General features: G+C 35.7%; 1 protein-coding gene across 11 annotated transcripts in view; it reads right to left on the bottom strand.

The window, feature by feature from the left end:
- Window positions 1-14,157, bottom strand: part of SYNJ1 (synaptojanin 1) — a 66,567-nt gene that overhangs the window by 39,935 nt on the left and 12,475 nt on the right. For all 11 annotated transcript variants that reach the window (XM_057410147.1, XM_057410145.1, XM_057410151.1 and 8 more), the window contains exons 4-11: window positions 13,517-13,784; window positions 11,013-11,238; window positions 9,699-9,782; window positions 9,068-9,129; window positions 8,435-8,531; window positions 7,036-7,205; window positions 4,909-4,990; window positions 2,127-2,279 (exon numbers count right to left, since the gene is read on the bottom strand). In XM_057410147.1, the coding sequence (XP_057266130.1) occupies window positions 2,127-2,279; window positions 4,909-4,990; window positions 7,036-7,205; window positions 8,435-8,531; window positions 9,068-9,129; window positions 9,699-9,782; window positions 11,013-11,238; window positions 13,517-13,784 (1,142 nt within the window). The remainder of the gene's footprint in view (window positions 1-2,126; window positions 2,280-4,908; window positions 4,991-7,035; window positions 7,206-8,434; window positions 8,532-9,067; window positions 9,130-9,698; window positions 9,783-11,012; window positions 11,239-13,516; window positions 13,785-14,157) is intronic.

The raw sequence follows: 14,157 nt of genomic DNA, 5'->3' as shown, positions 1-14,157 counted from the left end.
AAACCTTCAAGTTTACAGCTTGCATTGTTCATGAAAGTCTCTTAAATGCATTAAAAAAAAAAGACAAAAGCTTAAGAAAACTACAAAACGAACCCATCGTTTAGTTCTATTAACAGCACTAGACAACAAGAAAGAAACTACTCTTTTGTCAGGGGTAAGTAGTAGTGAATTTACACCGTGATTTTTGGAAGACAATGTGGATGAGGTGTTAGGGAGCATACTGTTGCAATAGAATTTTAATAGGATGCTGTTCCCTTTCTGTCAGACAACGTATAACTTATGGCACAATCAAAAAAACCACACTCACCATTCACATATCAGGCAATTAATTGAAATGAACCCAGAGAAAGCAAAAAAAAAAAAAAAGAGTAGGTAAGGAGTTAGATGTTACAAGTATTATAATACTTTTAAAAGGACCGTTTTTCAGTATAGAAATGCATATCAACACATTTAAGGTTAATTTTTTTTTTCTCCTATCCTAAATTTCTGGGTTTATTTACTTCTAAGTACTCTTGGACTTCAAAGAATCAGACTGAAGAGCAAGAAAAGAACTTCAACCATCAAACTTTTCATTTGAGAAATGAGAATACAACTAACAACTTAGAGAAACTACCTTTTGTTATATATTATCAGAGTACTCAAGAAGATACTCAGTAGTGACCTGGTCAGGTTTTACTGAAATAATGGCAAGTATTGTATGGTTTTGCAAGTATTAAAGATCCTCTTTGAATAGACGGACTTCCATCAGGGACACTGTTGTCTTATTTGTAAGATGTGGTACTCATTAACAGTTGTACCAGAGCAGGGATCCTGTGTTATTACAAAGACAGCAGAGTAAATGCACTCTGTGTTTCAGACATTAAAATAGAGGCATAAATACAGTAAATGCATTTTACAACGTAAAAAATTTAAATGGCCAAATGAATGGCAGAAAATTATTAATTTAGGAAAAGAAACAAGTAAAGTTGAATGAGAAAGTCAGGAGAAGGGGAGATACCCCACAGAATACTCACTGTAGTTTTCTTGACGGTCTGGGTGACATTTTTGTAAGAAAATAAAACTAAACACCTTTAATCAAATTCCACTCCACACTAAAATAAAAGCAATTCCCAAATGAAAAAGTCTTGTATGCATCCACTAAGGGTAGAATAAACAACAATTCTATTTTACTTCTTTTTGTGTAGCTTACTGCAATGCCTTGTACATGTGCAAAGAAGGACTCGGATATGGTTTGAATGAACAAGTGATGAAAAAACAAAACAGTCAACTATGAGTACACAGTATACAATACAGAACAAGAAGCAGCCCATTCTTGAATAAAGGAACAGTATGAAAAGAAATTCTTGAAGGAACTAAGGGCAATAATTACTATGGTTCAACATTTGTTTGTCTTGACATGTATCACCTAATAAGAGAGAGATTTATGGAAACAAAAAAAGCAACATTGTTAGAAGAAAAATAAAATAATTAGAAAATGTGAACAACTCAGGCATCAAAAAAGACAAAATAAGTTGAAGAGAAACAGAGCACTACACTGTCATGTAGTATGGAATTGTTATCACAACATTAGAAAGCAACGCACAAACAGAATTTAGGGGTTTTTTTTCACTGATTGCAAAACTAAAAAGAAACAGCTGGAGGAGCATGCAAACAAAAAACACCCGGCTGCAACTGAGTAATTTTAACACCATTAATAAACACTAAAAAGTATGAAAAACAATGTCCAGCAAATACAGTGACACAGTGAAAGAAACTGAAACAATACAAGGCAGAGGTACAGAGAGAAAAATGAAAGTATTCAAAGAAACTAAAGCTGATTGGAATATACATTTTACTGAACTATGAGCTAAAGAAATGAAAGCTTTGAGCCTCATCCTTTCCTGCAGAACGCTGTTATCTGGGAGGCATGGGCATGGTTGAGAAAGGATGTACTGAAATAAGATCCGGTTATCAACATAACCGACCTCTTATGTTATTCTTTTGCTGTTGTTTAGTTGGTTGGGGCTTTTTAGGATTACAACAAAGGCACATTTAAAAAAAGAAAACCTCATAATTGCTATATTAATTACAAAATCTGTAAGAACCCATAACTAATACTGCTGAAGTTTCTATTAAATGTACTTTACCTTAGCTTTCCCTTCAAGGGCTCCAGTTCCAGCATAAATTTTACTGACAGAATCACCATTCACAGACCACATGGATCGGAAAACTTCCTGAAAGCGAGTAACCAACTGAGGCTTCTCAGCTAATCCTAACACCTCCAGTTGTTTTGTTAGCATCTGCAACAGTTGAAGACAACATTTGCAAAAGAAAAATGTTTAAATGCATTTATTAAAAGATTCATCATTTTTTCAGCATGTGTGCACAAAAATATCTTTGGTTTATATGTATCATTCTGAATAAACTGACACCATGTCATGTTTGAAAGGGTACACCACACATGTAACTTTAGCCTCCAGCATTTAATTTTCTTTTAAATATAGGCAGCAATGTAGGAAAATAATTATGTAGTTGATTTGTAAATATTTTAATTTAAAAATTCAGTAGTTACAAGGTAATCGCTTTTTGGTTCCCAAGTCTTTCTACTTACATAATTTAGAGTTAGAGCAATTCACGTTTTTCCCAAAAAAGTGTAATACCAAACACACTGACCTCTATTACCTCTGCAGCAGCAAAAGAGCATGTGATCAGTGTAACAGGAATGGCTTCTCATTCACTCTGTTTTCATGCATAACACGCTGCAACCCTTTATCCTTACCAGTCAATATACTTGAATTAATTTTCCACAATGCACAGTCTATATAAAATGCATTTAAATTGTATACATACAGTACACAGAAAATGCATGATTCTATGATTATTTTACATTTAAATACATTATTTAAATGTCACACTATGCTCATGGATGTACAATGGGACATTGTACCTTGTTTGAAATCCTGGTTTATGGAATCATGATTATTTAAAAAAACTCAAGCAAATTTCTCATGTTTGTGGCTACCACCACAATACTAAAAATAAATACAAAAATTTAAAACTAAATAAAATGCTATTTTCAAGAGCTTTAGAAATCTTTAAAACCTTGAGATGTCCAACAGCAAGGAGGAGTCTAAAATGATGAATATATAATGACACAAAGGCAAAATTCTGAAGGTTGGTCAGAAATTAACAGAAGTTACAACAGGGAACTTGCAAATGAAATTAAGTATAAATAAACATAAGCTTCAGAAATTAGGTGCCTGATACTGTAATTTTAAGTGGTTATCCAGAGCTCAGTACTTGTTATATTAAATATCGATCATGTTAAAAAAGCAAGAATTCAAATATCTCATTTAAATAATTTTAAAATTAAGCAGCTCATGAGGATTTACTGTTTTCTTCTTCTTAATTAGTTTTATACTTTTAGCTCTCATATATTAGCTGAAATCATAATTTCAGCTCTCACCTGGTCTAAAAAAAAAAAAGAAAAGATAATACTTAATCCAGTTCTTAAAAGGATGAGAAAGGATGAGAAAGGAAAAAATAGCGCTGCAAAGCTGTTTGCTTAATTAGTACTGTATGTATTAAAACTGTATAAAGGTTCATTCTTATGTCATACAAAACTACTGTATTATCAGCAAAATACGAGACTTTAGGTAATCATTTGTTTCTCCCATGGCAAATTAACAGAAGATGGACAGAGGTACAAACTACGTAACACAATACAATGCTGTGAGATTTTCAAAGCATGTTGCTACTCTTTTCACAGTGAACTAAGTAAGAAGAATTATTTTCCTTAATTTTTGTAACTAAAAGGTGTGGCCCCCTATGATGCATGCAAAGTTGAAACAATGGAGAAAAAAGCAGCAGATCTCTCAAACTGTACTGTAACCGCTACAGTATGTACTGATGTCAAATGTTAAGAGAAAAATTTCCAGAGTACTTGCATGAGAGTCAACAGTTCAGCATTATGTTTGATTAAAACACCAATGAACTGGCATCACTGTTAACTTTGTAAACACAGCAGCAAAGCATTACATATTCCAGAACCAGAAATGTTTGTTCTACAGCTAATGAATTTTGCTGTTCTCATAGAAATTCCTCCTAGAGATGATAGAACAAGAGCATTTTAATGAAATAAAACTCAGAAAACAAAAGAATAATCATTTTACTTAGTTTCATGTTACAGCACCCATAAGTTTTCATTTTTAAACACGTTAAGGATTTTACCTTTAGGAGCCAATCTTAGTTTATTAAGATGAGTGGAGCTGTCAGAAGTTTTTCAGAGCTGCTCTTTTAGACCAATCAGTACTATTTTACTCCATCCATTCCTATCAGGTTCAAGCTCTACTGTATAAGCCTTCAGGCTAGAATCTTTGTTCCAACAACAAGCCAATATGCTGAAGCACAACCCTGCAGAACTGAATCCCACGGTTAATTTCAAACTACTCGAGTGTGGCCAAAGCCTCAACCATGGTACCATAACATGAAGAATTCAGAGCCCAGTGCTGTGAAAATATGAACACATAGCACTGGCAGATGCTAAGAACAGTAATCCTGTATCCTGAAAGAACTTAATCTGATAGAGTAGCTGTGAATGCAAGTGTTTTTGTGAAGGACTACAATACTACCACCTCTTCTAAAATGGCAAGCCCGAACCTTAACAGACAGAAGAAACTGACACCTAAAAAAGAATTAAAATTTTTCATACTGCTGTATGACTATCACTTAATTACAACTACTACACTACTACTGCTTCTGTAACTACTAAGATCTGGTTGACGAGAACAAGAAAACTATCATGCTATAAATCAAACTGCCACCTATTCCAATTCATCTTTCACAGGGAAGGTAACACTACTTTTACAGCCTAATTGCTACAGAAGCATCCGCAGGAGTTGTGTGTGTATCTGGAACTGTTTTTCCTACCTCCAAGCCAAAGAAAGCTTGTACGCTGTTTGTTCTATCCAGACAGTCCAAGCAGTTTGTTCTGACAGTACCGCTTTGAGATCTGTGCCAAGGACAATGAGAGACAGAGAAAGAAAACAACTGAAATAACTCATTTAACACACATACCGTCAACAAAGACAGGGACATCAAGATCTGAACCAGAACAGTAAATCAGGGTATTGTCAAGGCACGGTTACTGTCATCACAAGTATGTTTATAAATGCATCAGCAATAGAGGATTAGTTCCAATAACAACAGTAAATTTTGCAGCAGTGTTCACTATAAAAATCTGATTTATTTTCTGCAAATAACATGAGTCTTTCTTCTTCACTTTTTCTCTATTCTCCCTGCTTGCTTCGTTAAAGTGTTATGCAGGATTAAGTTTTCTTTTCAAACAATCCTAACAAACACACTTCCCAGGAATCTCAGGGATATAGTAACTTTTAGTTAAAACAAAAAGGAAACAAAAAGGGGAAAAAAGATTTAAAAGTCAGGACAGTTTTGGATTTGTTTAACTGAACTAAAAGTAACAAGAAGTTGTGATAAAACTAAAGCCAATTTCAACCCCTCATTACTTTCTCTTTCGTCCCTAAACAAGTATGAAAAATAAGCCCCTTCCCCTTAGCTTAACAGATGCTTGAGGTCCTCATACATGCTGATCTGCTCCCCTTTCTTTGAGAAGCCCATTAACTTGTGCTACAAAGCTCTCAGAAGGATCATATCAGGCAACATCCACATTCTCCTTGCCAAGCAATAAGTACAAAATTCTGATGGCTCTTCCTGTCACAGACATTCATTCCTTACCTTTATCATTCCCACTACACACTGCTCAATTAAGTCAGAAAGGCTTCACCACATTTACTTGTAAATCTAACTATAAACTGTAAAAAGTTTTGAAAAACTTTCTCCAAGATTATTTTTTTCATTACTATCTTCGTATGTGATATGAAATGTGAAGCAACTTGCTACCTGTGTTAGAAGAAAATCCCTAATATCCTCCAAAGTAGATGGTTCATGAGCTTACAAAATTTGTCACTGTACCTAATAAAAGACACAATTCTTCAAGCTATCACAAGCCACAGCCTATTTTGCTTTCATTCTGTTGTCAGTCTTTTTGATGGGTGACAACATTGTCTGCATCTCCATCAAGACCCATGGTGTTCCCCCCACACAAAATATCACACCACTTTTAAAGCATGTGACATTTTGAGGTGGAAAGGGAACCTAAGCACCCTCCCGCTAAATCTAATTTTACTCAGGACTAGTACAACCCACCCAAGGGTGATTTAATCCCACAGCCAGGTTAGAGCACAGAGTGGAAGTGGAACCCTCTTCTCCTAACGCACTAGAAATGATAAAACCCCACTGCTCATAGCACAATCCCCTCATTCAACAATTCTCTTTCCCATGGAGAACCTCACTCCAGAGTTTGCTCTGGCATTAATTAAAAGGAGGAAGGATGTGGAAGGGAGAAGTGCAGGAATGTTGCCTATTTCTAACCCTGCTTCCCTGCTGTTGCAGAAGAAAGAACACAAGCACTGCCTTTGCTCTAGGAAGAGGGGTGTGGAAATGGGGACAGAAGAACAAGTACAGCAGGAGCGGGAAGCATGGAACAGGGCAGAAAACATGCATTCCATTCACATTTTGTGGAGAACTTAACCTCTCAAATGGGGGACCTAGCTGCACACAAAGACTGCACTGAACATCCGCATTTACAACAAACAGAAAACGGTATGCTCCATCACTGAGGAAAATACGAATAACATTATACAGGAACATGGAAAACCACGCATTCTTAAAGCCCATATGGGTGCACTCAAGAAAAAGGATGAGTGCCCATTTTTACCAAAATTACCATGTGAATGGCCTGAAATTAAGTCATGCCCCCTCAATGTCTCAGAGATATTTTCCATTAAAATTTTTAGAGCGTATTCAGAATGACATAAAATTTTAGTAAGTGACTCATATTTCAGTTGATAAGCACCATCTTGGATACAATAAAAATATAGTAACAAGTAACATTTTTTCTCTTCTTGCCAATGGGTGAAAAAAATCTCAGAAACATCATTCAATTTGAAGAAATTTACAGAAGTCACACACACAAACCTTTTAACTTCCTTTCCATCAAAATAAAAAAATCCACACTCTAAGAATTTCTGGACTTGAGGTTTAAGCACACTGTGCAGTTTTTCTGCTTTTCCACCTTTAACCATTTGATGATAGTCGAAGTTCACCATTTTGATATCAGTTGAATGTTCAGATGCTTTCAAATGGCTCTGACATTGTAAAAAGAGAGGAAAACGATATAAATACACCAATATCTGAACACATAGCAGTATAAGCTAAGTAAGAGGCTACAAATATTTTTAAAGCTGTTTTCTTAGCTATCTTCTTTATTACATGCTTTCTCTTAGGTAAAATGAAATATTTTTTATCACTATTGTTCAACAAATCACTCAGAACTGATGAATATTTCCCTGTGTGTTTCTCTTTTATGTCACAAAGTCAATTTTTTCATTACTATACTAGGGATCACCAAGACAGTCTACAGCCTCTTCTACTGTTAAAATGCTTAGATTTGCAATGAGTTGTTTCAGTGGAAATCCTTTCATGAACAGTCACCATTTCAGACACACCTATCGGCAACAGGGACTGAGTAAACTCCCTGTAAACTGCTACTTAAAAAAAACAGTCCTATTATTTAGGCTGCTGTGAAGGGTTGCTAGAGCAAAACTTTACTTAGTATTCCCTGAACAATCCTGAAGTGCTCACATAATCTTTGTTGGCAAAGCTGTGATCTGCATTGATATGTATCTGGGAGCACTAATGTCTCCTACCAGGATTGCTGGATACAGGGAGGATACAAGTGAATCACATTAAGACATTCAACCATTATAATACAAAAGGAGAGGGAAAAAGGGAAAGGGAAATAACAGATGGCTAGTGTTCTCTGGCTTCAGACAGAACTTCTCAAATTGTCAGTACAACGTGACAGTTATTTTTAACCTAACTAGTGGGAATTCATGAAAATGGCCACTTAGAGTTAACATCTTCTGAACAAACATTCCTGTTTAATCATGAACCAGCTTTTATGTTTAAATTGACTAAATTAATTTTAATTTTTTTAAATATTACAGAATATATCCAGGAGGAATTCCAAGAAAAATATTTTAAAAATAAACATCACAGTAGCATTTATTTATTTACCAATTTTATAGTGCAAAAAGGATTTGTTTTTAAAATAAGTCACTATTAAGCATGAAATATGAAAATAACTTAAAATCCCTCAACACTTTGTTGCTGATAGAATTATTCAGTAAAGTAACTAATCTGAACATAATCAAACACTTTCTGTATCTTAAGTACTGTTTTTATGATAATACAATTTTAATCACAAGCGGTAGAGCACAGCATACCTGCTTCATTTTTTGAGGGCTATATAAAAGCTTCATCACAAACAGGCAAATTCCAAGGATATGCACAGTGAGAGAACTGACATACTCACCTGAAAAGCTTTGCTGAGCATGTGCTCCCCTTCTTTTGCCCCAAGTAAATTTACAATTATTTGCTTGCCATATAAATTTTTAAGAGTTTGGAAATGCCTGTTAACAGAAGAAAAATTCCACACTCATCTTCTGGCATGCACAAAATTAACACAAGCACCTGCAATACTGGCTGAGATGTTGTAGAAATGTACTGGGTACTCTCATACTGCCGCAAGCCCTTTATTATGTCATGTCCAAACAAATCAATAAAACTCAGCAATAGCACTAGCCACTGACTGCTATTCAATTAGGATAAATAGCACCAATTTAACAACATACATTTAGTTAGAACCATAAGGCTATGAAGCTGAAGTGTCATGGCAGGAATAAAATCAAAATATAGATTTTACTTTCATACAGCAGCTGACAAATACAGATTATTCAATGTAAGCATGCTATAATTTTGGTTTGATTTTGGTTGGCTTTGGTTTTTGTTTTTTTAATTTAACAAAGTATTTCACTATTTTAAATTTCCTTCAAAGTTTTCAACACTCAAAGGCACACATTTGTATAGACAGAGCCTCCCATCCCTCTGATGCATCACTTGTCAGAGGTTTGTAGTGCATTAACAAAAATTTAAGACATTCTTTCACCTGTCAAAAGCTGGTGCATTCGCCTCAAAACCCCTTGACATTCTGACACGATGGGATCCCACCTATGACATGAAGATTGCATTAAATTATTTGTCTTTACACATTTGATGAATCGTTCTTCAAAGACCTATTTTGATCCTAAATATGGCCTAAAAATTCATTTCACTTTCTAAATGAAATCTTCAAAATTTATTCTTCACGCTATGGTGTGCACTCTCTTTTTACGCTTTTCTTAAATTCCTCTTCTTTATTTTCCTAAAAACTGGGATGAAATTATATTACAAAAACTTGATCCATATTGCCTATCTGAGAAGACATAGTCTCATGAGCAATTCAGAGGACAGTCTCGTTGGGTGTCCTTAAATAACCTATTTTAAAATAGCAATTTAAACAGAAAAACTCAGAATTTCAAAGAGAAAACATCTAAAAACCAGTGGTCATTCAAATCTTATGCAAAACAGCATTCAGAGACTTGAAAGCAGCAAGCATGGTGAATTAAACAATAACACCAACTTGCTCCTGAAGGATGACCTCATCCTGACAGGTAACTGTGCAGAAGAGCCTAAATGTAAGGTGTTTAAAAAGACATTAATAAGAATTATCTGTAAGACTAAACTTATCTTCTGCTTACCTGCAGACCTGGCTGCTCCCAAAATAATGGAACAGATCCTCGAATCTGTATGAAAGATGACACAGAGTCATCCAAAAATATCACCTGTTGAGGAAAAAAGAACACCAAACATTAGTGTTAATAGGTTTATTAGCCTTAGCTAAACATAGGGTAAATAAAATACATTTACATATTACATATTGCACACTATAAGCTAAAATATTAATCATGTTCCCTAGACTCTCTCTCTACACTCTGAACAATTCATAAAAGAAGCTCTGGCAGTCTCATACACCCCTGCAGAATCATGATTCACAACATCTAAGAAAACACAACATGCTTTTGTTCTTGCGGCCTGAATGATTTCAATGCTAAGAGTAACTTGTTTTAAAAAACCTTGTTAAGACCTTCCTGTAGGAACGGTTATAATGTACACCCAATGCACAGAAAGTAACAGTACCGCCTACTAAGAGCACCTGCACAGATTTTGTGCATCAGAATCCAAAATACAATGGTCTACTAAAGTTTCCTGTATGTTTAAGTGGAATGACATGCCAGTCATTCAATGTCATTAGCCTAACAAAAAAACTTGGAGAACTGTACACCACTCTGTCCTAACTACTGAAATTGGCTGTGTACAAGCAGAGCCTTTCCTGGATAAAATCCTACTGAAGTCACCAAAACTTAGCAAAGTGTCAGTGAGTCAACCAAAGATACCTACTCGCATGGAGTTGCAGGAACATCTTCACAACTAGATTACCATAAGAAGTAAGCAAAGAAAGGCCAGGAAAGAATGATTTAATGGCTTCTTGCATTTTTGAATAATAAGGGCAAAGATATTCAATGCAATGTAGCAGAATTACAGTGGCTTTAAGAACTACCTTTCACAGGAGCTGTGTTAAGTAACCCTAGGAATGCTTTTATCTTTCCTGAACCACAGGGTACTATGTATTTGCCAAAAATCTCTTTTGCTTGTTTCTAAGGCTTTTTACATTATTACTAGCTCAGGCCCAAAGAAGTACAGGCTCACCTACAGCCCAGGAGGCTGAAAGGAAGTACAGCCACCTGCAACAGTTCAGCTGATGGATAACAGCTTCTTAAGCTACTGAAATTCAGACCCGTGCATGCCCTTACCCTAAGCTACACTGAAAACCAAGATCATCAAATTATGATCTTAGCAAAGGAACTATTATATTAAATAGCAAAGGAACTATTCAAATATCTGTTGATCACAGACTTGACTTGTGATCTATTGATTTAGGGCAACAAAACTATCCACAGATATGCTTATCTTGAGTTCATCAGCCAAGCAATTTGCACTGTAGTGTAACATACCTGCTCTGTTTCAACAAAGTTAGCAACGTGTCCATCATCATTTGTTCCCCGAACGTTAAATCTGGTGCCAGCCCGCTCACAGCTCAGTCGTGAAATGAGACAAGCCTTTGCCTGCTTGTGAGCCGCATAAATTGTCCTTATCTCCACTCCTCCACACATGAGACGTAACAACCAGTCATCACAGTTCACACCATAGTGCTTCAGATGTAAATGCAGTGACTGGTTCCTATCAGGAAAAATACAAAAAAAAATAACTGGAAGGAAATAAAATACAGCTCAAATTGTTTAGCCAGCTACTAACTTCTTATATTTTACACCCACTACTAGAAATAAGAAAATAAAAATATTTAAGCATACCTGAAACAGCAAATTTCACAAGAGAACAGCTTAAATGTTCACACAATAAGAATATGGGGTGAAGCAATGAATTTTAATTAAAATAACAGCCCTTAAAATAGCCCTTATAGCCTCTGCTCTTCACCCAGCAAAAAACAACACTCCAAAATTGTTTATACTTCTCCACTCAGCCTCGTTTTGAGAAGTCAAAGATTACAGACTCTGGCAAAAAGCAAGCCAGAATTCCATTTACAGGTTACGTTTTGTGATGGGTAAAGCACCATTCAATTTCACATCATCACAAAATTAAGCTAGAAAAAAAGTTTTGTCAACATACATTGATCATTACTATTACAAGTTACCCTAAGGCATTATTTGCCCAGACAAACTTCCCAGAATACACTGATAGCCAACTGATTTTCAAATTTCTGTAAATACAAATTTCAGGGTTAAGTGTTGTGTCATTGGTACATTATATATTACATATACTGTTCACTAATACCAATTACAACTCAAATGAAAGAAAGATCCACAACTTGCATATACCTGTGCATTAAGTAGTACCAATCAACACTGTAGTACGTAAATAAGCCTGAAGTTTGGGGTTTGTTGAGAGACAGAGTTCCACTCTAGTGGGGCTTGGCTTTTGATCTTCTTTGGAAACCACCCAGAAAACAACATATTTGATTGAAAGGTTGAAGCTATTCACTTCAGTTTTAGCCCTTTCATTCTAACTTCCAGTACAAAAAACAGAACAAACTTATAAAACACCTCAGTTCAATTATGAATGAGGATTCAAATCCTGTAAACCAAGTATGCATTCACTCTACAGAAAAGTATTACAACAGGAAACTGAGAAAGCAACCTGGGACTGGAACTTTTGAATTGAAAAAGCCCAAGAAAGGTTACAAGTGCATAAGCAGAATACTTTCTGTTACTGACTTTAATGTTTACATTCCTATTCTTGGAATCTGTGGCATTCAATCTACCTCCTGCGAGGACTGATTCTTACTGAAAAAAAGAGTCAGGTAACTTCAGAAGTCTTATGACAGGGGTCAAAATCAGACAAGCTTATTTGGACAGGGTCAACAGGCACCATCACTTCTCAAGCCTTCAAATACTGACTTATCAATGGAGAACCCAGTCTTTTTCCAGATGCAGAGACAGACAGCTGGTTACAGATAGGCTCCTGTAACTCCTGTAAACCTACATAAAAGTAGATGTGTTTCTGAAGACAAGAGCTTATTTTCTGTCTTAATACATATATTTTGTCTTATAGAGCAGTCTGATCATAACAATGGCAAAGTGTAGAGTAGCACTGGCACATATGGCAGAGCTGGTTTGGCATCCTGTATATTGGACAGGAGAGGCAGGAAGATGTAGCTTTTCACCTGTTCTAACAGCACACTGCCAAACCTTCAGGACCCTTTCAAGGTTCATGGACACATACACCATTTTTAACCACAGCTGAAAATACGGGAGCAGAATTTCTTACACAACAGTATGCATTACTGGCATTATTTAAGCTGCTTATTGGCAGAAACAGCAGAATTCCTTTTACCAAGAATTCTCTGTGTGAAAACCTATACTTTATTAAAAAATACTCTGTAAATAGACACTGAATTCAGCAGCCAAACAATGTGCACTGTAGCATAGCCTACCCACTCTGTTTAAACAAAAACAGCAATAGGACAATTATGTGTACAGTAACACTTTAAAAGCCCTTTCGTTTGTTAGAAACCTACTTGAAAACTATATATAAACACCGCACCATTTTAGAATCCAGAATGTTCAAAGGATGAAAATTTTCTTTAAAGCTCTATTACCTTACTGATTTTAAAAAATTGACACATTTAATGAAGAATTAAGACACCAAAGCGGAAACACATCATGACAACTGTTCGTATCAAAGTAATATAATATCATAAGCAGTGTAAAACAGTGTCTTCCAATTAAGAAACTCCAAGTAGCCATGGAAATGTTATATCATTAATAGTATATTTATGTCCTTAGAGATAAAATAATGCTATTCTATCTCATCAACATTTTCATGACAAAGGTGTACATTTAGGAGCTGATAAAGAGAACACTAAAAACTTGCCACAGATTAGTCTGCACAGGCATGAAATATTCTACACAGTGGCTGATAAAATGCACTTTGAACTCACCAGAAGAACCTATTGTCAGTGGTGTGCTCCTGCATGCTGCGGTGAGCATTGAGACTAAGATCTAAACTGACCCCAGTTGCAGACCATGCAAAATAAAAGTTGCCCGAGTTCAAAACTTTGCGCACTTCTGAAATACGATCCTCATCTGTTGAATCAATCCGTAACGATACAAACTCGGTGGAAGTAACTCGAAAAACTTCCGAGTCTTGAATCTTTCCCACAGACATGCATCCTGTTACTAGAACCAGATAATGTAACAATGTGTCTCCTGTTAAAACAAGAAAAGGCACATATAACAGAACAAATCTTGGTGGAGTGTGACATATTCAATGCATTCAAATGCTTAAATGTACACATCCTGACCCCCAGTTTGCCTGAAAAAAGTACAAAAAGAATCAAGAACTCATTTTCAAGTTCTACAGAAGAAAAGAAAATGCAAACAGGAGAAACTGTGCTGCAAACAACAAGGATTGTGAAAACGGAAGTTATTTTTGTCCACTCCCTCATATCTGGGAGTGCTCCAAAGTTGCAAGTTACTTGATGAAGACAAAAAATAAAAAGCAACAAAGAGCCCAGTTCCTGTTGCGAGCATCCTGTGCTGTGCAGTTTTACAGGAGCAGCACAATTCTCTTTCCCAAATG

Source organism: Pezoporus wallicus, unplaced genomic scaffold, assembly GCF_028554395.1.
Source record: "Pezoporus wallicus isolate ANWC-B61680 ecotype Strahan unplaced genomic scaffold, APGP_CSIRO_Pwel_v1 contig_7011, whole genome shotgun sequence".
Lineage (NCBI taxonomy): Eukaryota > Metazoa > Chordata > Aves > Psittaciformes > Psittacidae > Pezoporus > Pezoporus wallicus.
This window is presented reverse-complemented; position numbering and strand designations above follow the sequence as displayed.